General features: G+C 42.4%; 1 protein-coding gene across 6 annotated transcripts in view; it reads left to right on the forward strand.

Annotated features, from left to right (window-relative positions):
• INSR (insulin receptor) overlaps window positions 1–25,297 on the forward strand; it is a 155,875-nt gene that overhangs the window by 101,358 nt on the left and 29,220 nt on the right. For 4 of the 6 annotated variants that reach the window (XM_063112518.1, XM_063112522.1, XM_063112523.1 and 1 more), the window contains exons 10-16: window positions 3,497–3,698; window positions 5,657–5,692; window positions 10,770–11,044; window positions 13,937–14,076; window positions 21,324–21,483; window positions 22,286–22,385; window positions 23,627–23,694. In XM_063112518.1, coding sequence (XP_062968588.1) covers window positions 3,497–3,698; window positions 5,657–5,692; window positions 10,770–11,044; window positions 13,937–14,076; window positions 21,324–21,483; window positions 22,286–22,385; window positions 23,627–23,694 — 981 coding nt within the window. The remainder of the gene's footprint in view (window positions 1–3,496; window positions 3,699–5,656; window positions 5,693–10,769; window positions 11,045–13,936; window positions 14,077–21,323; window positions 21,484–22,285; window positions 22,386–23,626; window positions 23,695–25,297) is intronic. The other 2 variants (XM_063112519.1, XM_063112521.1) reach the window with 1 other exon arrangement.

Genomic DNA, 25,297 nt, shown 5'->3' on the forward strand with positions numbered 1-25,297 from the left:
ACTATCGTCACCACGCTGTACAATAGCTCTCTGGAACTTATTCCTCTCATCTAACTATAGATATGTATTTTTTTGACCAACATCGTACCAACTCCCCCCACCCCATGTGCTTTCTGTTAAAAATTTATACTAATGACAGTTTTTTTTTTTTCAGTCTTTACTCTTGTTTACTTATCAGGCTTCCATCCATTTGAAGGAAAATGGAAAAATATTTGAAGCTTCAAGCTAGTTTGTATATATTCATTTAAAATTATGTTAAAACTTTTTATTTAAAAAACAAAAACAAAAAACCCCAGCAAACCAGAGAAACAGCAGTCAGTTTCGTTTCCTTAGTTTTTTGGATCTGTTTATCTTTATTTCATTTTCTTGAGATATTTTCACTTGGTGATAGATATCCTCAGACTGTGACCTTGGAGAAGACCAGGGCAGTGCTCGCGAGGTGTGGCCAAGGCCAGGAGCGTGAGGTCTGCTCTCGGCTCAGCCCCTGACCTGCTGTGGGGTTTTGTCCAAGTCACTGAGCAAGTCACTGTCCGCCTCCTTTCTGGGAGAAGGGGTGGGAGGACAGATGATCTCCGGGAGCTGTCCCAGCTCTAAGATCATGTGCTATATGTATGCCTGTGACATCATCCCCGCCTGAGCCCAGGGTTGCAGACATGATTTATCTCCTCGGATGCTTTATATAACTCAAGAGCAAGCCAGTCATCGGCTCAGCTTCCAGAGCCGTCGGCCCCACATTTGAGTAACCAAAACCACGAGCTAGAGCTGCCCCTAGCAATGTCAGTCAAAGGCTCTTCTTTCTTTCTTTTTTTTTTTTTTTAAAGAGCAACAACTTTTATTCTGAAGTTTTATTTGCAATGATCACAAAGTTTATATAATTAAAAGTAAACTTGCTAAGGACAAATACTGTGTGATTCCATTCATAGGAGGTCCCTAGAGTCGTCAGATCCACAGAGACAGAAAGTAGAATGGGGGGTGCCAGGGGCTGGGGAGGGGGACGGGGAGTGAGTGTTTAATGGGGACAGAGTTTCAGTTTGGGAAGATGAGAACGTGCTGGAGATGACGGTGGCAATGGCTGCACAATATTGTGAATGAGCTTCATGCCGCCGAACTGCAAGTACACTTAAAAATGGTTAAGATGGTACATTTCGTGTTATGTTTATTTTACCAGAATTTAAAACAAACACGTGCAAAATCAATAAACTTACTAACCATGACCAGTAGTAGTTTCCTGTTAGTATCACCAGTTTTTTTTTTTATTGTGGTGAAATATACATAACATAAAAGATATTATGTTAACCATTTTACTACTCAGTGGCATTAAATACATTTCTAGCAGTGGCTACTAGAAACGGGTACCAGGTATCAGGAATGATACCTGTGCCCAATCAAACATCACTTTCTCTCCAGAAAAATAGGAGGAGAAACCCCCTTTACAAAGGAAATCCTACGTTTTTCTTCCATCCATAATGCTGTAACTAGCCCCCCTCCCAGTTAACCCAGCCAGGTTATTCGGTGTCTATTCATGAACGTAAGAGGTATTTTTAAGAGTCCCTTGCAGGCTTTCGAAGCTGTATAAATACTTGGGCTTCGAGTGGATACTCACCGACCGCAGGAAGGTACTTGACGTACTCGTTTAGAGCTCACTGTCTACCCCTGAGGCATTAAAGTGGAAGGAAAAATGGAATTTCTTTTGCTCAGCAGAACTAGCAGGTACCAGGCACTAAGAGGGCTGGAGAGGTGCATCTGGAGACCAGCATGGGTTTTGCCCGTGGGGATTTGATCGACGGGATCGATCCCGAATCATCTGGGATTTGACCTCAGAGGTCAAGACATGGCCAGCCGTGGTACTTAAAAAGCAGTTTTGTATTTTAGGACTGCTACCTTGAGAAGGTGGTGTCTTCCTTCTTTTTTTAAAATTCCCTTTTCTATGCATATTTGAAAAGTTTCTTCCTCCGTCACTTCTCATGTCTTTAACGCAGAGTTTCTCTACCTCGGCGCTGTTGATACCTGGGGCTGGATCATTCTCTGTGGTGGGGGCTGTTCCGTGCACTGTAGGGGGTTGGGCAGCGTCCCTGGTCTCCTCCCACTTCATGCCAGGATCGCCCCCTCCCCAAGCTGTGACTACCACAATGTCTCTAGATGTTGCCCGTGTCCCCTAGGGGTCACAATTGCCCCCGGGGTGAGAACCACTAATCAAGTCCGATGTCTGGATTTGTGAATGGACCCCTTTAAAAATTCCATGTGGAATTCTGCTCTGCTTTCATCATTTTATGTTTCTGTGGTTGATTGATTGACTCATTCATTCATTCATCTGTGACCTGGACCCTGATCCTTTCCCAGCCCCACCTCTCACCGTTCTCTCCCTCACCTCTTTCTGGCTACAATGTTTCCTTGGTTGTTTTTGACATGCCAAGTAAATTCTTACCTCAGGACCTTTGCACTTGCTTTTTGCTCTGTCTGGATTGCTTTACACCAAGATATACGTATGGCTCATTTCTTACTTCAGTTCAGGATGGCCCAATGGTTACTTTCTCTGAGACCACTCCATAAAAGAGCACCCCGACATACTCTCTGTCCTTTCGCCCTGCCATCTGATCCATGACTATGTTTTTACTAGTTTATTGCAGAATGTTAAGTTCCATGAGGACAGAGACATGGTTGCTTTACAGTCTCCAGTCCTGTGGTTATGGTTTCCAACAGTTTTGTTTTGTTTTTTAATGTTTACATAGAAATTTATTTTCTCAACATAGAAATGAAGGAAAACATCACAAATTAAAGTTAAAGTCAATTGATAAGCAACAAGTTTAACCCTCAAAGTTTAACATCCTTAATGCCCAAAAGAACTCTTAAAACTGAATTAGAAAAATCTAAGCAGAACTTTGGTGAAGGACATGAGCAGGTAAGTCAAAAACCCTAAAGAAACACATGTGGTTCCTAAGTACATTCTAAGATATTGTGGGGTGGGAAGGGGACAGGGCTGACCCTCGGCCCCACGCAGGAAGGACCCTGGGTGGCTGGCTGCATTGCTTGCCTGGTGTCCGACAGTTCCTAAAACATGCTGAGACATACATCTTCTCAGTTAACATTTCTTTTTTCTTTTCCCATAAAAATTGCATTTATTTATTTTTGGTTATACATATTTATGGGGTACAGACTTGACTGTCAGTATTTGTGTACAGTGTGTGATGATCAAATCAATATTATTTGCGTGTTCATCATTGTAGATCATAATTACTCGTTGTGTCCCTTACCCAATCACTCTCTAACCCCTCTGCCCCTTTCCCACCTCTAGTCACTATAGGTCTGTTCTCTCCTTCCGAAAACTCATCAGTCGATGTTTCTAAGACCCTCTAGAGAGAGGTTTGATTTTTCAAAGTGGAACTTGAGCCCAGGCTCTGTCCCTTGTGCCCAGCCCCTCTGAGAAGACGCCCTCCGCTCTGTCTGTATTGTGCGTTGTGCCGGGGGGACTTGAGCGCCCTTGTCTGCCTTTCTCTAGGGTTGAAGCTGCCCTCTAGGATGTGGTCACCGCCGTTCGAGTCTGAGGATTCTCAGAAACACAACCAGAGTGAATACAACGAGTCGGCTGGTGAATGCTGCTCCTGCCCGAAGACCGACTCTCAGATACTAAAGGAGCTGGAGGAATCCTCGTTTAGGAAGACGTTTGAGGACTACCTGCACAATGTGGTTTTCGTCCCCAGGTCAGGACTTGGCATGGCCCTGGGCTCTCTTGGGGTGTGTAGATGGCTTAGTGTTGTGGGGTCATTCATTAGGGAACAAGGTGAAGGACCCAGAGACCGCAGGAGGGTGGCCGGAGTCCAAGCTGAGCCCTTTCTTGGAAGGAGGAAGAGGATCTTGTGATTTCAACAGGAACTTTACCAGGAAGAGCAAATAATCACACAAAAAGGGAAAATTTACAAAACCCAACATTTGCTTTCCCTGTTTCTCCTGAACCAGTCTCTGTCTGAGTTCTGAAACAAACTCCATTAGCTTATTGGGGCATATCTTGAGAAATGCTTGCCCGGCATCCCATGCTTGATTTATTGCTGAGTCTCAAACTCAGTGCATTTAAAAAAAAAAAAAAATCCACGTAACCTTCTCATCCTTCTAGAATGTTCCACAGCATCATCAAAACCTGGAGGCTTCTCCTGAGTAAATATATTGAATTTCCTTTACCGAGTGAGGGGACTTAATGAGGTATCTCTGGTGCACTGAGAATTTGCAGTAAAAATTACTTTTGACGTTTTAACCCGTCTTTACCTTTCCTGCAAGAAAAGACGCGTAGGTAAAAGGCACATCCTGTGGGTCACTATTTTTGTTTGTTTGATTTGGGCTGAAAATAGGAATAGACATTTATAGATACAGGTCAGATGGGTCCTTTCTATGTGCATTTTTCTGCTTTAGTGCTGGAGTAAATGGCAGAGTGGTTCATAGTGGGGACTTTTGAGGTTGACTGCTTGCGTTCCCTGCCCTTCTACTTACTAGCTTGGGCAGGTCACTTCACCTCTCTCTATGCCTCAGTTTCCCCATCTGTAAAATGGACATAGTAGTAGTTTCTATCTTTTAGGGTTATGAGATTGGATGACTTAGACAGAGATCCTCAACCTTGACACTGTTGACGTTTGAATCCGGATTATTCTCGGTGGTGGGGGACGTCCTGTGCATTGTAGGTGTTCAGCAACACCCCTGGTCTTCACTGATACCGGCAGTACCCCCACATACCCCCCGGTCAGTCATGACAATGAAGCATACTTCCAGAAATTTGCAAACTGTCCCGTGGAATGTGGGCTTTGAGTGTGGACTGGTGTGCCTAGAGCTGGGCCCCCTTTCCCTAGGACTTCAGCAGGTGACTACCCAGAAACATCTGGTACAGACTGAGGATCTCTTATGCTTAGGACCAGAAGTGTTTCAGATTTTGGATTTTTCCCCCAGATTTTGGAATATTTGCAGAATACACACTGGTTGAGCATCCCTAATCCAAAAATCTGAAATCTAAAATGCTCCAATGAGCCTTTCCTTTGAGCATCATATAAGCACTCAAACAGTTTCAAATTTTGGAGCGTTTTGGATTTCAGATTCTGGATTAGAGATACTCAACATGGACAACTGTCAATTTCCAAAGTGGATCGAAACCCCACAAGGCTTACCTTGGGATAGAACAAGGTTCTAAAATGTGTTTGCGCAAACATCCATCAATGCCACTCATCTGAGTAGACTTTTCCCAGAACTATCAATATGTAACATATCTTTTTTTTTTTTTAATCTTTCTTTTCTTGCATTTTCCCCCTATGACCCAAAGTCCAAAAGAGCATTTGGTGGTACAGCCCAGGCCTCGAAGCAGTTACTGTTTTACTGGTTAAAAATAAAATGCTGCTGGACTTGGAGAAATGGCTGAGTATGTTGTAATGTCTAAATGTAGTCAAATTTGACATCCCAGGAGAACCCAGCAGACTGAGTCTCTGGGGAGTATTATCTCTGTTTTCCCCCTTCTTGCTGGATTCCCTGCACCTGCTGGGGAAAGTGTAATTTATTTCCACCAGCAAGTGGTGAGAGTGAGTGGCCAGAAGGCAGGGTGCTCTTGCTTGGACAGAATGTGGCCTCTAGGGTGTCACACAGTCCAGAGGTCTGTCTGACGAAGTGGTTGGTTTTGTTTTCACAGAAAAACCTCTTCAGGCACTGGTGCCCAGGACACTAGGTATGACTCACCTGTGGGACATCCGCGTGGCCCCCTGTGTCTGCTCAGTGGCAAGGCCCGGCGGGGCAGAGGGCATGACATGCACCTCGGAGATGTCAGGGGTGTCTGTGGCTTGTTGCATGCATCTGGCTGCTGTGCTGAGACCAGATGCTTCACAAATTCACAAATTAAACGTCTTCACTCTGAAATGGGATGTGGGCATGAATGTAGGGAAAAAATCTAAACTAACACACTCTTCCTCAAACAGAGAATCAAGGGAATTCTTCCTGGCCATCTCCTCATGCCTCCTGTTTCCCACACCTGTTCACTCACTAAACATCTCTCCACACCTACTGCATGCATTTGCAGAACCATGACCAGCCCTGGAGTCTGAGCTCCACATGGCAGGGTGCCATGCCTCAGCAGCTCCTCCTTTATGGGAGAAAGTTGATCTGGAAGCAGAACATTTTTAAGGGGAGTCGTACGGCATAGCAAAGGAGTGCCGTGTCACTGAAGTCCATGGAGGAGAGACAGGGACATTTCCCTTCTACTGATATCTTAAAGAATGGAGAGGTGTGGTCCTAGAGGGGAGAACAAGGCAGGAAAACTTGGGGAAAGGCAAAGAGGTGGGATGGGTCATGCATTCTTGGGAGGAACAGGAGGTGAGATTGGAAAGGCATGTTAGGGCCACGTGGAGGGATTTTCTCTTATCAAAGTGTTTGTTTATTTATTTATTTCCAGGCACTTGTGTGTTAGCCTGATTTGACCTCTAGTGGCCATTTGGAATATCATCTGTAGTAAAGAAAGAGCTAGGAGTCTGTAGCCTTGGTCCAAAGCAAAATTTCTTAATCTCAGCCCTATTAAAATTTGGGGCTGGACATTCTCAGTGGTGGGGACTGTTCTGTACACTGTAGGATGTCAGGCAACATCCCTGACCTCTGCCCATTCGATACCAGTAGCATACTCACCCCCAAAGTAGTGACAGCCAAAAATATCTCCAGACATTGCCAAATGTCCCCTGAGATTGGGGGGCAGAAGTACTCCTGGTTGAGACCACTGGTCTAGTCTGAGATTGTTGATAATAAAATTCTGTCTATGTAGGGAGTAAAGACTCAGCTGATACTCTGTTATGAGGGTCTTTCACTACTGTTGGTGGTTTTTTGGATAGAGTACTTTAGGTATATACAATCAGCCCTCTGTAACCGTGGGTTCCATATCCAAGTATTCAACCAACCTCAGATTAAAAATATTTGAAAAGAGGACTGCCCAGTTAGCCCAGTTGGTTAGAGCGTGGTGCTGATAAAACCAAGGTCCAGGGTTCGATCCGTATACTGGTCAGTCACTAAAAATTTTTTTTTAAATTTTTAAAAAAAATATTGCATCTGTATTAAACATGTACAGACTTTTTTTCTTGTCATTATTTCCTGAACAGTACAGTATAAGAAGTATACACAGCATTTACACTGTATTAGGTATTGTAAGTAACCTAAAGATAATTTAAAGTTGTGGGAGGATGTGCATAGGTTATATGTAAATACCATGCCATTTTACATCAGGGGCTTGAGCATCCATGGATTTTGGTATCCGTGGGAGATCCTGGAACCAGTCCCCTAGGGATACCGAGGGACGACTGTATACACATTTGGGCTGTTTGATGAGACCATTCCACATCTCCAGTTGTTCAGATACCAATTTCTCAGTGGTTATTTGAGAGTCACCAACATCTTGGTTATTTTTGCCAAGCCCATTTGTGCCTGTGCAGAAATGTTCTGAATCATGCTAATATGGATATATCTTTGGCTTGACAAATAGTGGAGCTGTTTTCTTTTCCATCCAAGAATATCAGTGGTTCTTTAATACAAAAAGGACAGAGAGAAAATCTTAATGAATTACCCCAAAGTAGAATTTTTTTCTTGACCACGTATCTGACTGCTATGAAATAAAAACTATAAGTTAACTTCAAAAATTTGAGCAGAAAACTCTATCTCCTGGTGGTTAAAAGTCAAACAATTATCTATTAAGTCAATATGAAAATTAACTTTTATTAAAGTCCATTTGGAAATAGTGAAAATGTGAATATCATATACCTTAACTTGTAGGTTATATGCAAATTAGTAGACTTAAATGGATTCACAAATTAAGAAAAAACTTAAAAATGTAAAAATATGAATGTATTAGAGAAAGAGGATAAAATCAATAATCTAAGCCTGTAGTAAATGTAATGAAAGAAAAAATACAAATAGCTAGAAGGAAAGAAGGTGATATAAAACTAGGGTCAGAAGAAAATCTTAATATGAGTTCTCTGGTTGAATATGTGCTATGAAATTTGAAATTTTCAGTGAGGTGGAAAAATTTAACTTGTCTAAACTGACCCAAGAAGAAGCAGGAAAATTAAGTAGTTTAGTGACCTAGGAAAAAGTCTAAAAAATATGTGTCAGTTAATTTCCTCAAAAAAGTCCTTGGGCCAAGAGAGTTTTACAGATAAGTTTTTCCAAATTCTGAAAGAGCAACTATTTCCTGTAATATTGAAACTGTTCCAGAGCATAAGAATCTATTAATCCCAGTTCATTTTATGAAACTAAGATAACACTTTTAGTAGAACCTAGCAAAAATACTATACTGATGGAAAACCACAGGTCATGCTAATAAGTGATTGTAGAATCAAATGTCCCAAATAAAATGCTGCACTGGCAATATCATGTATCGTAGAAATGCAAGAATGGTTTAAGATCAGAAGATCTGATGATATCTGTTTCATCAGGAGGCCCAGTAAGAAAAATTATATGATCTCATTCAATAACATTAACTAAAAATTCCTAACTTAGAGAAAGGGGAGGGGAGAGGCCTCTTATAAAACTAGCCATAGAGTACTTTTTCAACAAGATCGATATTACCTAGATTAAACCAACAGTCAAGCTGACATCGTTCTTAAAACCATTTCTATCAGAGTTAGGAACAATCTCATCATTACTAATTAACATTTCTCTGAGCATCTAGCCAATGCAATAAGACATGAAACAGAAATTAGAATTGTAAAGAATTGAGTTAGGGAAATAAAGTAATTGATATTTTCAGACAGTCTAGTGCAAAAGTAGGCAAACTATGGCCCTGAGCCAGCTGCCTACTTCTGTAAATGAAATTTTATTGGAATGCAGCATCTGTTTGTTTACATATTCTCTGTGGCTGCTTTCAAGCTACAATGGTGGGATTGAGTAGTTGTGGTAGAGGTTATATAGCCTGCAAAACCCAAGTATTTATTATCTACCTGTTTACAGGACAAGCTCATTGACCCCTTTTTAGTGTATTTCTCAAAAATCGAAGAAAACCAACTGTGGAACTTATAGAACGAGGGAGAGTTTGAGAAAGTAGGGATAATATAAATAAGGAAAGATTTGGTAGGTATACTAGCAATAATTAGAAAATAAACTAGAAGAGAAGGTCCCTTTTATAATTGCAATAAAACCTTAGTACACATTGTAATAGCTCCATCTAGAATTATCTGTAAAGAAAAAAATTTTACTAATATATAAAATTTTATAAGTAAATCAAAAGACTGTGTTTCAAATCATTTCAAGGAAGCTCACCAGCAAATAGCTCACCAGCAAACTGGGGTAAATTGCACAACATTGGAGATAAAGGGTTAATGTCCTTAGTGAGGAAACAATGCAGGAGTAGCAATAAGGAAAACACTGGAAATTCATGGAAAAATAGGCAAAGGACAAGGAGGGACAATTCCCTGGAGAAACAAAAAGAACCAATAAAGGAAAAAATAGCTCACACTCTGCAGTATAAAGATCTGCAATGAAAGCAGTGGAGTGATTGCATATTTTTAATCTCTCAGATGGAAAATATGTGAAAACAAGACAAAAGGAAAAACAACTTTTATCCCTCAGGGTTGCTGAGGTTATCCTGGGGTGTGGTCTCACGGGCCACTGGTGACATCACAACTCAATATAAAGTTTCCAGACAACAGTTTAGCCATATGTATTAAGAACCTTTAACCTAGTGATATTTTCTTCTAGGAATCTACTTTTGGGAACTAATAAGACAGTCAGACAATGATCAAAGCAATATTTTTAATAGCAAAAAAAAAAAAATGTGGAAATACTCATCTTAGAAAACCAGGATGGTTAAGCAAATAATGGTTCATGCATTAAATGGAATATTTATAGCCATGAAATGTTTTCCAAGTTTTCTGCAAGGAGCACATATTCTTTTTTTAATTGAGGGGGAGAAAACCCTAACATTGAGAAAGAAAAAACTGGAATCCTGTCCTACTTAAGACATTATGTTTTAAGGAAAATACTTAACAAATGCTTCCAATATAACAAGTGAAAAAATTGGGTCATAAAACTGGCTTGATCCTAATCATTCCTATACATATTATTGATAGGAACAAAAATCACCCAAAGGAAGCAGTGGGCAGTGGGATTACGCGTAATTTTCATTTTTTTCTTTATACTTTTTTTGTATTTTTGAATTTGTTGGCTATCAACATTTATTTCATAATATGTCTTTTTTACGGAGTGGGGAGAGGTGTGACAATTGAATAGATGTTTCTTGGGGTTAGCCTCAGTCGCCCAAGTGATAAAATGCCGTTACCAAGAATTGAAGCTTCGTCTTCATGTCACACAAGTGCCCTAAACAGTCACAAGAAGAGGCATTTCTCCTGTTTAAACTGATGATGCTGGTTAGTAGCTTGGGCTGCTGGGCAAATGCCATTTGGCAGAGCTTTCTGAAAATCTAGACTCTTCCGTGCTTTGGGGATCTTATTTTTAACACTGACCTTGTGTGCCCTGTTAATCTGCAAGACAAAAACCTGAAATCAAGCATGCTGAGGGGAACACTGTTGTGTATCTACTATTGATGGCCCTGAAGCCTCTTATACCTGACGGGGTGGGCCTGCCATAACACCTAGGAGGATTACAAGGGCATTTTGAAAACTTCTCTGGGTGGTAATTCCTGGTAATCTGCATTTTAATTCATGTGCCCCACCTCCGCAGCCCAGTCTTTCCTAATGATTAAGCCTTTTATTCTCCAACATCATTTTTTTAAAGACGGTGATTGCATGGCCACATATGTCCCATTGTCATTACAGACCATCAAGGAAACGCAGGTCTCTTGACCACCTCAGCAATGTGACAGTGGCCATGCCCACAGTACCAGTTTTCCCCAACATCTCCTCAACCAGCGTGCCCACAAGCCTGGAGGAACACAGGCCCTTCGAGAAAGTGCTGAACAAGGAGTCGCTGGTCATCTCCGGCCTTCGCCACTTCACTGGCTATCGTATTGAGCTGCAGGCTTGCAACCAAGATACCCCCGAGGAGCGGTGCAGCGTGGCTGCCTACGTCAGCGCCAGGACCATGCCCGAAGGTGGGATTGCTCCCCCAGGGGTGGGCACTTCACAGGGCAGGAGACCTAGGCTGACCAAGGACAAGCCCTTCACCCTCTAGTTAGCATCTATGTGTTCTTTAACTGATTTGCCTTTATTCCTTTAAAATTACAAGTTGTACACGGCCATTATGTATACTTCAGAAAATACACACAAGCAATAAGAAAAACCTAGCAAAACTAAGAAACGCATATCTGTAGCGTGTTACAGTTCTTCAGAGAAACAGAACTGACAAGATGAATGTGTCTGTATATGTCTGCACAGTCGGCCCTCTGTATCTGTGGGTTCTGCAGTAGCGGATTGAAAATACTCAGGAAAAAAACAAACAATAAAAAAACCAATAAAAACCCAACATTAAAAAAAAAACACCCTAATAAAACCAACAATTCAACAGTAAAAAAAATACAAATAACTATTATGTCTAATAATATACATTACCCTTACTCACCCGAGTGATAAAATTCCTTTACCAAGAATTGAAGCTTCATCATTCATATCACACAAGTGCCACAAGAAGGAGATACATAATGTATATTACAATATAACAAATGTATAATGTATAATGTAAAACAGTATAGCAACTATTTACATAGCATTTACATTGCATTAGGTATTATAAGTAATCTAGAGATGATTTATTGTAGGGGAGGATGTGCATAGGTCATATGTGAATATTATGCCATTTTCTATAAAGGACTTGGACATCCAAGGATTTTGGCATCTGTGAGGGTCCTGGAACCAATCCCCCATGGATATCAAAGGATGACTGCATTTACAGACAGACAAGGAGAGAGAGAAAGGGAGTGGGATTTATTTCAAGGAATTGGCTCACGAGATCATGGGATCTTGGTAAATCCAAAATCTGCAGGATAGGCTGGCAGGCTGGAGATGCAGCAAAGAGTTGCAGTTAAGTCCAGAGACCGTCTGCTGCAGAATGCCTTCTTGCTTGGGAGGCTTCAGTGATCGGATGAGGCCACCTATATACGGAAAGTCATCAGCTTTACTCAGTCCACTGATTTAAATGTCAGTCTCATCCAAAAAAGAGCTTTACAGAAACATCTAGAATAATGTTTGACTGAATATCTGGACACCACGGTGCAGCCAAGTTGACATAAAATTGAACATCGCACACAGTAAGAAAAATAAAAGGTAGTCACCCCTGAACACCTGAGATGAGCCCTGGCTAGCCTTCGTTTGTATATTAACATTTTTTTTTTAAGTGCTTATGCTTGCATACTTAGACACACACATATTTACGCAAATGGATTCACAGTATACAAACAATTCTTTCCCTTGTTTTCAGTTTTATAAAATTGTGGCAAAATACACATGAAAATGTAGAATACACATGAAAATACACATGAGAATCACAAGTAATGTGAAATTTACCATCTTAGCCATTTTTAAGTTCGGAGGGATTAAGCACATACACATGGTTGTGCAGCCGTCACCACATCATCTCCAGAACTTTCTCATCTTCTCAAACTGAAGCTCTGTCTCCATTAAACACTCACACCCCATCCACCTCCCAGCCCCTGGCACCCCCCATTCTACTTTCTGTCTCTGTGGATCTGACGACTCGAGGGACCTCATATAAATGGAATCACACAGTATTTGTCTTTTTGTGACTGGCTTATTTCACTGAGCACAATGTCCTCAAGGTTCATGCATGTTGTAGCATGTGTCAGGATTTCCTTCCTTTTTTTAAGGCTGTGTGATATTTCTATAGACAATTTTTTTTAAACTTATTTTTTGGGGGAGAGGCACATACAAATATGCCATCTTAATGGCTGTATAATATTCCATTTTGTGGGCATGCTATCATTTTTGGTTTAAAAGCCCTTTTTACAATGTTGAAATCTTCAATTTAAAAAATAACACTAGGATGACAAGCTTTATACACTTGTCCAATTATTTCCTCTAGATCTATTTGTACAATTGGAGTTGCTTGCTCAAAGAATATGCAGTAAATGTTATGGTCTGCTTTTATCACATGATCATCCAGAAACATAGTATTCATTTATCTGGCCCAGCTGGTTTCTTTTTTGAAATCAAATTTCTACATATACCGAGTTCCATTCCTGGACTCATGCTTTCTTGCCTTAAATGATCCGTTCATTATTTTTGTACCTTGGTACCATGCTGTTTTAATTACTACAGTTTTTCAAACAGATTTTATTGAAGCGTAATTTACATATCCAGGTGGCCCCTGACTTACGATGGTTTGATTTACGATTTTTTGACTTCATGATGGGTTTATCGGGACGTAACCCCATTGTTAGTTGAGGGGCATCTATAATGAAATGCACAGATTTTATGCATGTAAGAAATTCCATAGGTAACATTTATGTCCTGATTTCAAATAAAGAAATGCAGAGATGGAGAGGTAGGTCCGAAAATTTATATCAACCCTACATTTGTGTGTGTTTTCCTCCAACAAAAATAAAAATAGCCATTATTTACTGAGCACTTACATATCATCCATGTTTGAGACGCTTTCTACATAATAGCTCACTTAAACCCAAATAAGTCTAATTCATAGTAGGGTGCCAATGTCACTTTCCTTGTTTTAGTAATGTACTAAGCTTATGTGGGGGTCGGAAGTTGGTTGAAATGTCTGCGGAAACTCTGTGTAATTTTTGCAACTTCTTGTGAGTCTAAGATGACTTCAACACAGAAGGTTTATGAGGAAAATAACCCATTTAATCTTCCTAACAATCCCATGAGGTGAGTTTTATGGGTTCATTCTCCAATGAGGAAAATGGGATGTGGGAATATTATGTAACCAGCTCAAGGTCGCTCGGCTGGTAGGTGGCGGTGGTGGGGTTTGATCCGAGAGTTACACCCCTGCCTCTAACTGCCGCTCCTTACAGCCAAAGCTGATGATATTGTTGGCCCCGTGACCCATGAAATCTTCGAGAACAACATCGTTCACTTGATGTGGCAGGAGCCAAAGGAACCCAACGGTCTGATTGTCCTGTACGAAGTGAGTTATCGACGATATGGCGAAGAGGTAAGACCCTTGACACTTGGGCACGTGCCGTCAAAGTTGTCTTTGGGGCCTCCTTCCTCTGCTTAAATGCTGGCCCAGACACTCCTCGCAGCTAATGATGTGCTGTTAGGACTCAGGGCCTTGACACATGGCTTTCCAGGGAGATGGGACAGAAATGCTAACCTATAGACTTTTATTTCTTTCTTCAGTTTCTCACGTTGCTTTTCAGCAAAATCCTCTAAGTCGGATGATGGCTGCCCACATTTGTGTTTCTCCCGCCGTGACCAGAGACTCATTTTACTTTAGAGAGATTTATTTGAGTCTGGGAATGAATCACTTAAAACCTTAATAAGTCCTTCTTGTTGGGTGACTGCCTTCAGTACCTGATGCTGTGCAAGTTGATGGGCGAATGTAGAGATGCATGAGACGAAATCCAAGATGGAGATTGAAAACAGTATCTAAATTATCTCAAAGCCTCACCGTGTGCACCATGCATATTAAATGCTATGTGTGCTGTATCTCATTTATCATATTTTATCACCTTTAAGACGTTAGAAGAGGCCTCATTATTTTTACAGGCTGCTAAGAAAGAAAAGGGTGCTGGCGGTTCTGATTGTAAGAAGTCGTTGCTTGTAAGATGCATTCACATTTCAGTAATGCCAACACGTGAAAATAATATACCTCTTGGGACAGAGGATGTAAAATTAATCCTCAGAGTATCCCAGTGGTCTGGGTGCCAGAGCTTCCAGAGTTTAGGTTACTGTCCAAGGTCTATAAGAATAGAGTCAAGATTTAAATCCAAGACTAATATTCTGATCCTGGGGTCAGCACATTTTTTTCTGTAAAGGACTAGATGTTAAATATGTTTGGCTTTCAGGCTAGACAGTCCCCGTTGCAACCATCAACTGCTGTTGTAGAGTAAAGGCAGCCACAGATGATATGTAGACAAATGGACGTGGTTGTGTGCCAATAAAACTTTATTTACAAAAACAAGCGGTGTGCCAGGTTTAGGCTGTGGGCTAGATTTTGCCAACACCTAACAGGGGTTATAGCAAAACTATACAATTTCCTGGAGCTTTGGGAGAGAGTCCTCCTATAATCAAGGGGACCTCCCTCCATCGATCCCTCTTGGGACCGTATCACTCTTGGCATCCAAATATTCAGCCTTGACAATGATTCAGAGCTGGCATCAGCACACCATGGCCTCTGGGCCAAATATGGCTCACAGCCTGTTTTTATAAAGCCTGCAGAGAGGTGTAAAAAGAAACAAAGAAGAATGTGCAACAGAGCCTATGTGTGGCCCTTTGCAGAAAAAGTAAATTTTAGGAAATAGAAATGCCTTTACTGAAATTGTCATTTTCTGCTGATTTTGGGTCCTGTTTGCTAAATGAATGGCCTGATTTGCCTTTTTATCAACATCCATTTTAAAAATAAAATTTCCTACCATACAGAGCTCAGCTAGTTTTACATTTGCATAAACTTGCTTTGCATCTAATCTGTGTTCACGTGTTTTCTTATGCCTAATGATGCCTAATGAATGATGACTTGTAGTAGCTGCATAAGATTTAATCTCATGATTGAGCTATTGTTTATTTTCAAACATTTTGGTTGCCTCTGGTTTTTACTGTAGTAGGTAATACTAATTCTATGTAGAATGCAATTTAATTCTTTGGATTAATAGCTTTAGATATTGTTTCAGTCAGCTTCTGCTGTGTAACAAACTGCCCTAAAAGTTACTGATTTAAAACAATGGACATTTATTATTTCTCTTCATTCTGTGGGTTCACAGGACAGTTCTTTTGCCCTGGGTTGGATTGGCTGGGGCTGGATAGCCTCACTCTCATGTTTGGGGCTGCAGCTGGGGACTCTTGGGGTCTCCCCTCATGTGTTCTCTCATTGCTCAGGCAAAGAAGGTCAACCCCCCACATGCAAGCCCTTTTCAAGCCTCTGCATCACATTTACTCAGGTACCATTGGCCAAAGTGAGTCCTGTAGCCAAGCCCAGAATCAGTATGGGAGAGGACTGCTCAGGAGTGCATAGGTATAGGGAGACATGATTCATTGGGGGCCGTGATTGCAAAGTTTATTAATATATTATCTTATATGTATGAATCCCATGTGTCCTAGAGAAATAATTCAAATTTGGAGGGGGACGTCAAAGCTTTATGCACAAGATTTTTATCACTAGCAAAAAATGCAAGCCGCTAGATGTCCACCTGTTGGAGAATGGATACACAGAAGAGGTGTATTAGTCTGTTCTGTGTTGCTATAACATAATACTTGAGGCTGGGTGATTTATAAAGAAAACCAAAATTTATTGCTTTCTGTTTCTGAGGCTGGGAAGTCCAAAGTGCATCTGGTGGTGGCAACAGCGACCCAGGGGTCTCACATTGCAAGATGGTGGAAGCAGAGACAGCAGAGAGAGAGAAAGACAGATTCTCCTCTTTTTTTTTTAAAGCCCTCAGAACCACACCCCTGACCACCATTTTTAATCCATTCACTACTGCACAGCCCTGCAATCTAATCACCTGTTCAAGGCTCCACCTTTCAATTACCATAATAGGATTTCCCACCCTCTTAACAGTCATAGTGGGGGCTGTTTCTAATACATAAAACTTGGGGGACACAATTCAAGGTTCAATGAGTTTTGGGGGGACATGATTCAATCCACCACAAGAGGGTGTATCCATAAAACTGGTGCAAGTACAGCCATTTAAAATGATGTTTGGGATGACCTTTGGTGTCATGTAGAAGTTGAGATTACAGGTTCTGGATTTTAGGTCCTTCATGCTGTTATCTCCTATCTTCCACCAGCAGTTAAGAAACTCCCCATGGAAACTAGCTTATGACAGAGGGGAAGCTTATTAGCATACATAACTGAACTGCTGAGGGAGCTTCAGGCATGGCTGGATCCGGGATTCCTTTGGGTCGGTTGCCTTGCAGTGGGCCCAGTAGCTCCTGGCTGCCCTCCTGTGTTTTCAGTCGTTCCAAACCTCATTTCCTATCAGTGTGAAACCTAGAGGAAGAGAGTCTGTCACAGCATCCCAGCCAGACAGAGGTCATCATGTCATACCCAGTGACCAATCATGTGACCACAGGAGTGTTGCGTGCTAGTTGGCTCAGGCATGAGGGTTTTTTCTATAACAGCTTTGAGATATAATTTACATACCATAAAATTCACCCACTTAAAATGTACAATTCATTGGTTATTAGTACATTCACACAATGTTTAGTTGTGCAACCATCACCACAATCAATTTCAGAACATTTTCATCACCCCAGAAAGAAACCCTGCCCCTCTGAACTGTCACCTTGCTCCATGTTCCCCGTCTCCCCTCTCCCTGGACCCTAGCAACCACAAATCTGTTTTCTGTCTCTATGGATTTGCCTGTTCTGGACATTTCACGTAAACGGATCATATGCTATGTGGCCGTCTGTATCTGGCTTCTTTCACTGAGTATAATGTTCTCAAGGCTCATTCAGGTTACAGCGCGTGTCAGTACTTCATTCCTTTCTATAGCTGAGTAATATTCCACTGTGTAGATGGACTGCATTTTGTTGGTGCACTCATCCATTGATGGGCATTTGGGTTATTTGCGTCTTTAGGCTGTTACCAATAATGCTGCTGTGAACATCCGTGTATAGTTTTTGTGTAGATGTATGTTTTGCATCGGGTGTACATCTGGAGGTGGAATTGCCAAGTCCTAGGTCATTCTACATTTAACGTTTTGAAGAAATGCCAAACTCTTCTAAAGTGACTGCCCTGTTTTACATTCCCGCCAGCAGTGTGCAGGAGTTCTGTTTTCACCACATCCTCGCCAACACTTGTCAATGTCCTTCTTCTAGCTTCCAGCCGTCCTCGTGGGTGTGAAGTGGTATCTCGTTGTGGTCTTGATTTGCATTTCTGTGATGGCAAATTTCAGGCTAAGTTGTGTGCCCTTCTCTGAATCAACGGGACCCTTAGGCTTCAGGCGGTCTGAGTCACAGCCCTGGAACTAGGGTGGGGTTGAGGGTGGGAGGTGAAAGCCACTGGAGGAGGAGAAGCTTCCAAAGGAAGTTCAAGGCATTGTTGGCAGAAAGAAGACTATGGATTCTGTGTAGTGAGCAATATGTGTTTTCGCTGCAGATCCTCCTTGATTTATTCCTGCTGCTGTGACCAACTTGTTCCCAATTGTGCAGAACTTTTTGGGTTTGAGCACTGAAATCCCACATCCCAGGGATCCTTTGTTCCTGGGCAAAACAGGACAACTGGTCATGCCTTTGCTGTTGGATTTAACCCTAATCCTAACTTCTCCCCACTGCCTTTAACTAGCCCGTCTCTCCTGTTCCTGGGACCTGAGGGTCACTGGTAGGAATCCCCAACACGAATCCCCACCAGCCTCTGCCCTGCATAGCCTAACCCCAATCCCAGACAGACCAGCTGTATCCACCCTTGAGGGTAGCAGAGGTGGGGGGAGAAAATTAGGAGAGAGTGAGAGGTTACAGTCATGTTCTTAAAAATCTTTTCATAGACACTGATTTTTATTATTTCTGACATTTTCCTTAATTGCCTAGAATTGCTTTGATAAAGAAAAAAGTGACATAAAACTTTCTTTTATATACACAATTTATCCTGTTGGGGCATAATTTTAACACATTTACAAAATTCTCTCCTGCATTTTGTGGGAGGCGGTCTTTTTTTTTTTTGCTAGTTTAATAGGCAAAATCACCTCTAGCTGTTGGACTGCTTTGCTTTGGAGTATCTCCCTCTCAAAGCCTTGCATTAAAATCATGTGTCCCCTCGCCACTTCCTCTTCCCCTCCCCACTGTCATGTACCGTGTCTCTAGAGATCACCCCCTCCTCGGAATGATCCCCCATTTCTTCTGTGCTCATATTCTTTGCCTCAGTATCTTTAGGAGTTTTGGAGTTCTCCTGTTTGCACAAACTTTTATGCAACTGGCTTCTTCACCGTTGATCAGGTTTTGATCTTTTTCTGCATTTATATTTTTCTTTGTCGGTGTCTATGGAGAGTGCTTTGTCATGTTCTGGATCTTTCCATCATACTCCCTTCTTTCTTCCCACCCCTCGAGGGGTAAATGGGTCTGGGGTAAATGACCAGCATTAGAGGATATATTTTCCCCTGTGTCCCAGATAGCAGCTACCTCTGGTTTCTGTATTTGCATATTTATCCCTTTCTCATTGGTGACTCATTCTACTGGGAAGAACCTTTGGATGAGAGTTTCCCTGCCCCCATCCCTGCCACCAGGCCAGTTTGTTTTCTTGCTATTATTGTCACATGATAAGCACGGGGTTTTTTACATTTCTTTCTCTCCTTTCCTCCTCAAACCCAAATTTTCCAGCCCAGTTCTCTGCATTCACTATGAGCTTGGAACGGTTTTGGAAAGTTTTCAGAGATTTGGCCTGATGCTTGCAGGTTCATGAGCCTTTTGTCTCTCCTAATAAGTTCTGGGTTTATCACTAGTTACGTGCTTATCATGGGGTGTGTGCCCCACTTTATTTATTTCCTGTCCTCTTAGCAGACATTTGGGTGGATCCCAACTGTTTTTACAATGACTAAAAATCAAAAGGCAGCTGCAGTTAACAAAGTACTTTGTATCTTTGAATAGCTAGTTAAGATGATGTTGAATGTTCCTACAATGAAGGGACAAATGTTTGAGGTGATAGATACACTAGACACCCAGATATGATCATTGCACACAGTGTGAATATACCCAAATATCATATCGTACTCCATAAATATATGCAATCATCATGGGTCAATTAAGAAAAATAAATTTAAAACAGAAAAAAAGAGTAGAACAGTGGTTACCAGAGGCAAGGAAAGGGAGTGGGGGCGGGGAAAGGTTGGCAGACTGGTACAAAGTTGCAAAGTTACAGTTAGACAGGAAGCATACGTTCTGGTACTCTGGGGTGACAATAGCTAATAATATTGTATAGTATATTTCAACATAGCCCGAAAAGAAGATCTTGAATGTTATAACCATAAATAAATGATAAATGTTTAGGTGATAGATATGCTAACAATTCTGATTAGATCATTATACAGTATACGCAAGTACTGAAGCAACAAACCGAACCCCATTAACGTGTACGATGAAAGAGCTTTTTCATTTGTCCTGAGACATGAAGTCCATTTATCCACGTGTTTCTGATGAGGCAGAGGCCGGGAAGAGCTTGAAATGTGACTTAGGCCACGAGGGTCTCTTTGTTCCTACCCGTGTCTAATTATGTGAAAATATCCCAGGTGGTCTCAAGGAGAAGTTCTGGAGCCAGATGGTTCTGAGTTCAAGGGCTGGCCCTATCACTTCCCAACTGTGAGATCTCAGAAAAACCCTTTCATTTCCTAAACTGGGAGTCGGTCGGCAAACTACATCCCACGGGCCAGATGTGGCCACCACCTGTTTTTGCATGGACTGCAAGCTACGAATCACTTTTACATTTCAAAATGAGTGGGGGAAAAAAATCAAAAGTAGAGTAAGCAGAGATACTAATCAAAGAGTATGTAGTTTCAGTGAGGAGAAGTGAGTTCCAGGAATCCTTTGCACTGAACAGTGACTATAATTAATAAAACATGTTTCAAAATTGCTAAGAATAGATTTTAAATGTTCTCACTAAAAGAAATGATAAGTATGTGTGGTGATGGGTAAGTTAATTAGCCTGTTTTAATCATTCCACAACGTATACGTGAATTGTAACATCACACTGTACTCCAAAAATATATGACTATACTACTATTAGTCAATTAAAAATAAAATTAATAAATTTTAAAAAGAATAGTATTTCACGACACATAATGATATGAACTTCACCTTGCAGTGTGTACCAAGTTTTATTGGCTTGCAACACCTGTTTATATACAGATGTTACAGATATGTCTATGGATTTGTTTACTATCTGGCCCTTTACAGCAAAGGTTGGCAAACCTCCATCCTAAGCCTCGGTTTCCTTGTCTCTGTCACGAGGCTAATGGTACCTAGGCCACAGGGTTGCTGTAAGAATTAAATGAAATGATCTGGGTCAGATACTTGGCTTATGGCTTACGAAGGTTGGCTATTATCAGTTCTGATCACCTCTGCAATTGGTACCTTATCCATAGTGCTTGGGTTCTAAAATCCCCCAATTCTTAAAGTCGCTTGTATTTCATAATCAGATTGTGCTTTGCTGCCTTGGTGTCATCTCTGAGCAAGATCTTGGTGGTGACGTCCCCGCTTGGGACAGACGCCTCCAGCTGTGCAAAGGTCATCCAGCCTCTTCCTCCTTCCTTCCAGGAATTGCACCTCTGTGTTTCCCGCAAGCACTATGCTCTGGAGCATGGATGCAGGCTGCGAGGGCTGCCACCTGGGAACTACAGTGTGCGAGTGCGGGCCACTTCCTTGGCAGGCAATGGCTCCTGGACAGAAGCCACCTATTTCTACGTGACAGACTACCGTAAGTCTGCAGAGCAACCTCAAGTGTTTGAGTCTGAGCTTGGCGCTGGGTATGGTAGAACATTTCAGGGGATGATCCAGGGATATTACGGGTGCTAGACCTGGGTCTTAACCCCTGGGTTCATTGGCTGCTGCTGTGTGACCAGGGCAAAGTGCTTGCCCTCTCTGATCCTGCACTTTCTCATCTGTACATGGAGATAATAACAGGACCCACTTCAGGAGGTGGAGGGAGGTTTCAATGACATAAATGCTATGTGTCTGGCACAGGGCACCTCGGGATGAACACATTAGATCCTGTTACTATCTGCTGCTAGTGTCTCCATCTTTGTTATTAGGATTTTATATCTGCCAAAAGTGGTATTGGGATTGAGACTAGGTATGAAATTTGCAGCATCCCGTGCAAAATAAAAATGCGGAGTTCCTTGCTTAAAAGGTAGTACCAGTTTCAAGGGGGCAACAGTGTTGCATTGAACTGAGAGTGAGGCCCTGCATGATTCCCTGGGTTGTGTGCCTGTAACGCCAGCCCTGGGTGAAGAAGAAGAAAGCTAGCAGTGGGCAGTGGTCTGGGCGGCATGGATGTATTTCCAAAATACAGACCTCCCAGTCCACTCCTGGGCCCACCAAGCCAAAAGGTATTTTAGGCTGTCTGGAAAATAAGGGTTTGGGAGGTCAGCAGAGAGAGGCTCTGGGACAAGAGAGGAGAAAGTTTGGCTTGTTCCAGGCTTGGATGTGATTTTTGATGTGAACGTAGATGTGAACCCATTTTGATGTGAAGTGTATATTTTCTTATTCCGTTTCAGCAGATGTCCCATCAAATATTGCAAAAATTATCATCGGCCCCCTCATCTTTGCCTTTCTCTTCAGTGCTGTGATTGGAAGCATTTATATATTCCTGAGAAAGAGGTGAGTGCAGAGGTGTGCTGGTAAATGGTTAACAACCGGCTGTCTGGGGAAAATAGTATGCCTGGACATACGTATAAGCATATCTAAGTTTGTTTTAGATTTACTGAGATAGGACATGTAACATGCAATTTACAGATAACAGTCATAATGCAATATACAATACTCTTTATTGTCAATTCCGTCTTGACAGTTGATTCTCGCGGTATGCATTTGTTGATTTTTTTTTTTTGCCCAAACCTTTATATCTGTAGTCAACCTATGGCTGCAATTGATAAACAAGTATAGCTCCACTGTGTTTTTGTTTATAAGACCAAAATGAAATAAGATAGATGTGGGTACTTCAAAAAGTTCATGGCAAAATAGAATGGAAAGAATCTTCTCATGAACTTTTTGAGGTGCCCTCGTATATATTTATCAGTGATATGAGAAACTTCTTCGCCAGATCAGATAATAATTTTTAAATATCAGAGCTCTTAAAAAGTTTTTTTGTGCTATTTGCTCTGTCCTGGCTGCAGACATGACATACTTTTAAGTTTAATCTGCATTATTAACATTTTTCCCATAACTTTCGCAAGCCTGGACGAACAACATAACAATAAATCCAGTCCTGACTTACAGTGTTTGCCTATTTCTGTGATGTAAATATTCCCACCTCAGCCAATTTCAAGCGACAGATGTGATGTCACTGAGCTCGGAGCTGGGCAGGGATGATGACAGCTCACTGCTGTGTGGGATTTCCACCATACGGGTACAGTAATGTAAATAAAGGAGATCATGTAAATAACCTCAAGAACTTTGATTGTAGCAAAATGTAATGGGATAGTTAAGAAGGGATGATTTTTGAATATCTATGACCTATGCTTTTGGTATAATTTATTTACTCATTAGCTTATATCATTTAATTTTTAATGGCGGTTGTGTTTAACAACCAGCTTGTAAATTTCCTGAGCATTGAGTAATTGTTTCTCAGCAGCTGGGATGAGCTGGCTCCAGAACAATATCAGGTGAGTAGCTTTTAGGTGTTACATGGACAGCCATGAGTTATAATAAAAGCCACCCAGGGAGGGGTAAGTGTTCCACATTGATGCTTCCCCTCAAAAGGTAATGGTTCCCCATGCCCACCTTAGACTGTATCTGGGATAAGTGTTGCCATTTGCTTTGGGAAGGCTTGTAACCTATTTCTAGAGACCCTCAGTCCCATGAGAATCTCAAACTGCTGTGCCTCCCTTTTTCTCTTGCAGGCAGCCGGATGGGCCGCTGGGACCGCTGTATGCTTCTTCAAACCCTGAGTACCTCAGTGCCAGCGATGGTGCGTACTGCCCCCTTCCCAGACCACTGATGTTAGGTTTCCTTTGCCATCACCATCAAATGAGAGTGGAAGGTGACACCCTGGGGAGCCCAAGGAAAGCCCTCTAGTTCATTGGAGCTTACCGATCTGAACTTGCTGCAGAAACCTTACCGTGAGCAGTGGGACACCTGCTGTCCGGCACCTGCTTGGGTGGGCTGATTTGGCTGGTCTGGGACTTTTGGGCTGGGACAAGAGGCTGAGAACCTCGTGCCGCAGCAGTGGGAGTGTGGAGGCAGAGAGCACCGAGGGTCAGAGCCAGAGAGCCACGTCCAAAAGTGCCGTCCAAGCTGGGAGGTGGGAATCGAAAGCCAAAATGGGAGACTAGGGGCAGACAAGAACCGGAGACAAGACGGGGCAGGTGAGAAGCTGGGTGGCTGCTAGGGACACATCTGCTGAGGGTGGCAGCTGAACGTGGATGTGATGTTGATGCTGGTGGTGGGAGGGTAAGACCTCGTCCATATTGTCCTTGATTGTACCTAAGGGCAGTGACTGGTGCCTATAGAGAAGGCCTGGCTGTTCCTTCAGAGGTGAAGGCATCCGTTGGATGACATGATTTTAAAGCGCTTCATGCAGCTAAACTCTAAATGTGACTTTCAGGACATGAACGTGATTGGCCAGAGGGTGCTGCCTTGGGATGTGAGGGTGGTGTTTTTGGGGTATCCGGGATTTGTTTTAATCAGGTGTTGTAAGACACACAGACACAGGGATGACTGTCATGAGGAAGAAGTTTATACTCACAGATCCCTAGAAACAGGAGGCAGGGCCACCATACAGGGCCACACAGGAAAGCACCAGGGTTGGTCAGGAGGCAGAGGGAGCGAGCTGGAAATACGAGCCCTTGCTGTGGTTTCCATGGGAAAGGACAGGTGAGGCAGGGTCAGCAGGGTTAGGATTGGCTGCTCTGGAGAACTGCAGCAGGCTCTGGGGCATAGGGGCTGTCCACAGCTGTCTGGTGCCTGGTCCAGGGGTGATTAGGGCAGATGGATAGTGATCCAGAGCGTGAGAGCCTGGTAGAGGAAGTGCTTAAGGTGTGGGCTCTGGACTGGTCGGCTTGCATTTGAAAGGCAGGTCCTTTACTATCTCTAGGAATTGTCTAACCCTGGGAGAAGCTGTCTCTGCAGGGTCAGGGACGCCTCAGATTTCAAAGCATCAGAAGACAGAAAATGTGGTTATTGCAGGTGGGAAGTTGCAGGGGAAACAGGAATGGGGGGAAAGCAATCGTAGATCCAATTGGGAATGGTGCTGTTACCACATATAGAGATGAGGAAGCTGAATGTTAGGGCTGCCCTTGAGATGCCCAGTAAAGGGGATGGGAGCTCAGGCTGCCTTTCTATCCTACCGCCCTGCTTCCTTCTGGGAATGTGGCAGTGGCGGAGGGCACAGGGATGTTGAGGTGAAAGTTTGAAACTGGGGTTCAGGGGTCTTTAAGGCAGGGAAGGGCCCGGGCTCAGGGTCCTGAGGGGCAGGGAGCCCCTACTGAGCACCTGTGAGTTCGTCTGGGTGTAGAGTTCTCATCTGATCCAAGGATTTTGCATGATCCATTGGTGATTGTATGAGTTAGTTA

This window comes from Cynocephalus volans, chromosome 10 (genome assembly GCF_027409185.1).
Source record: "Cynocephalus volans isolate mCynVol1 chromosome 10, mCynVol1.pri, whole genome shotgun sequence".
NCBI lineage: Eukaryota > Metazoa > Chordata > Mammalia > Dermoptera > Cynocephalidae > Cynocephalus > Cynocephalus volans.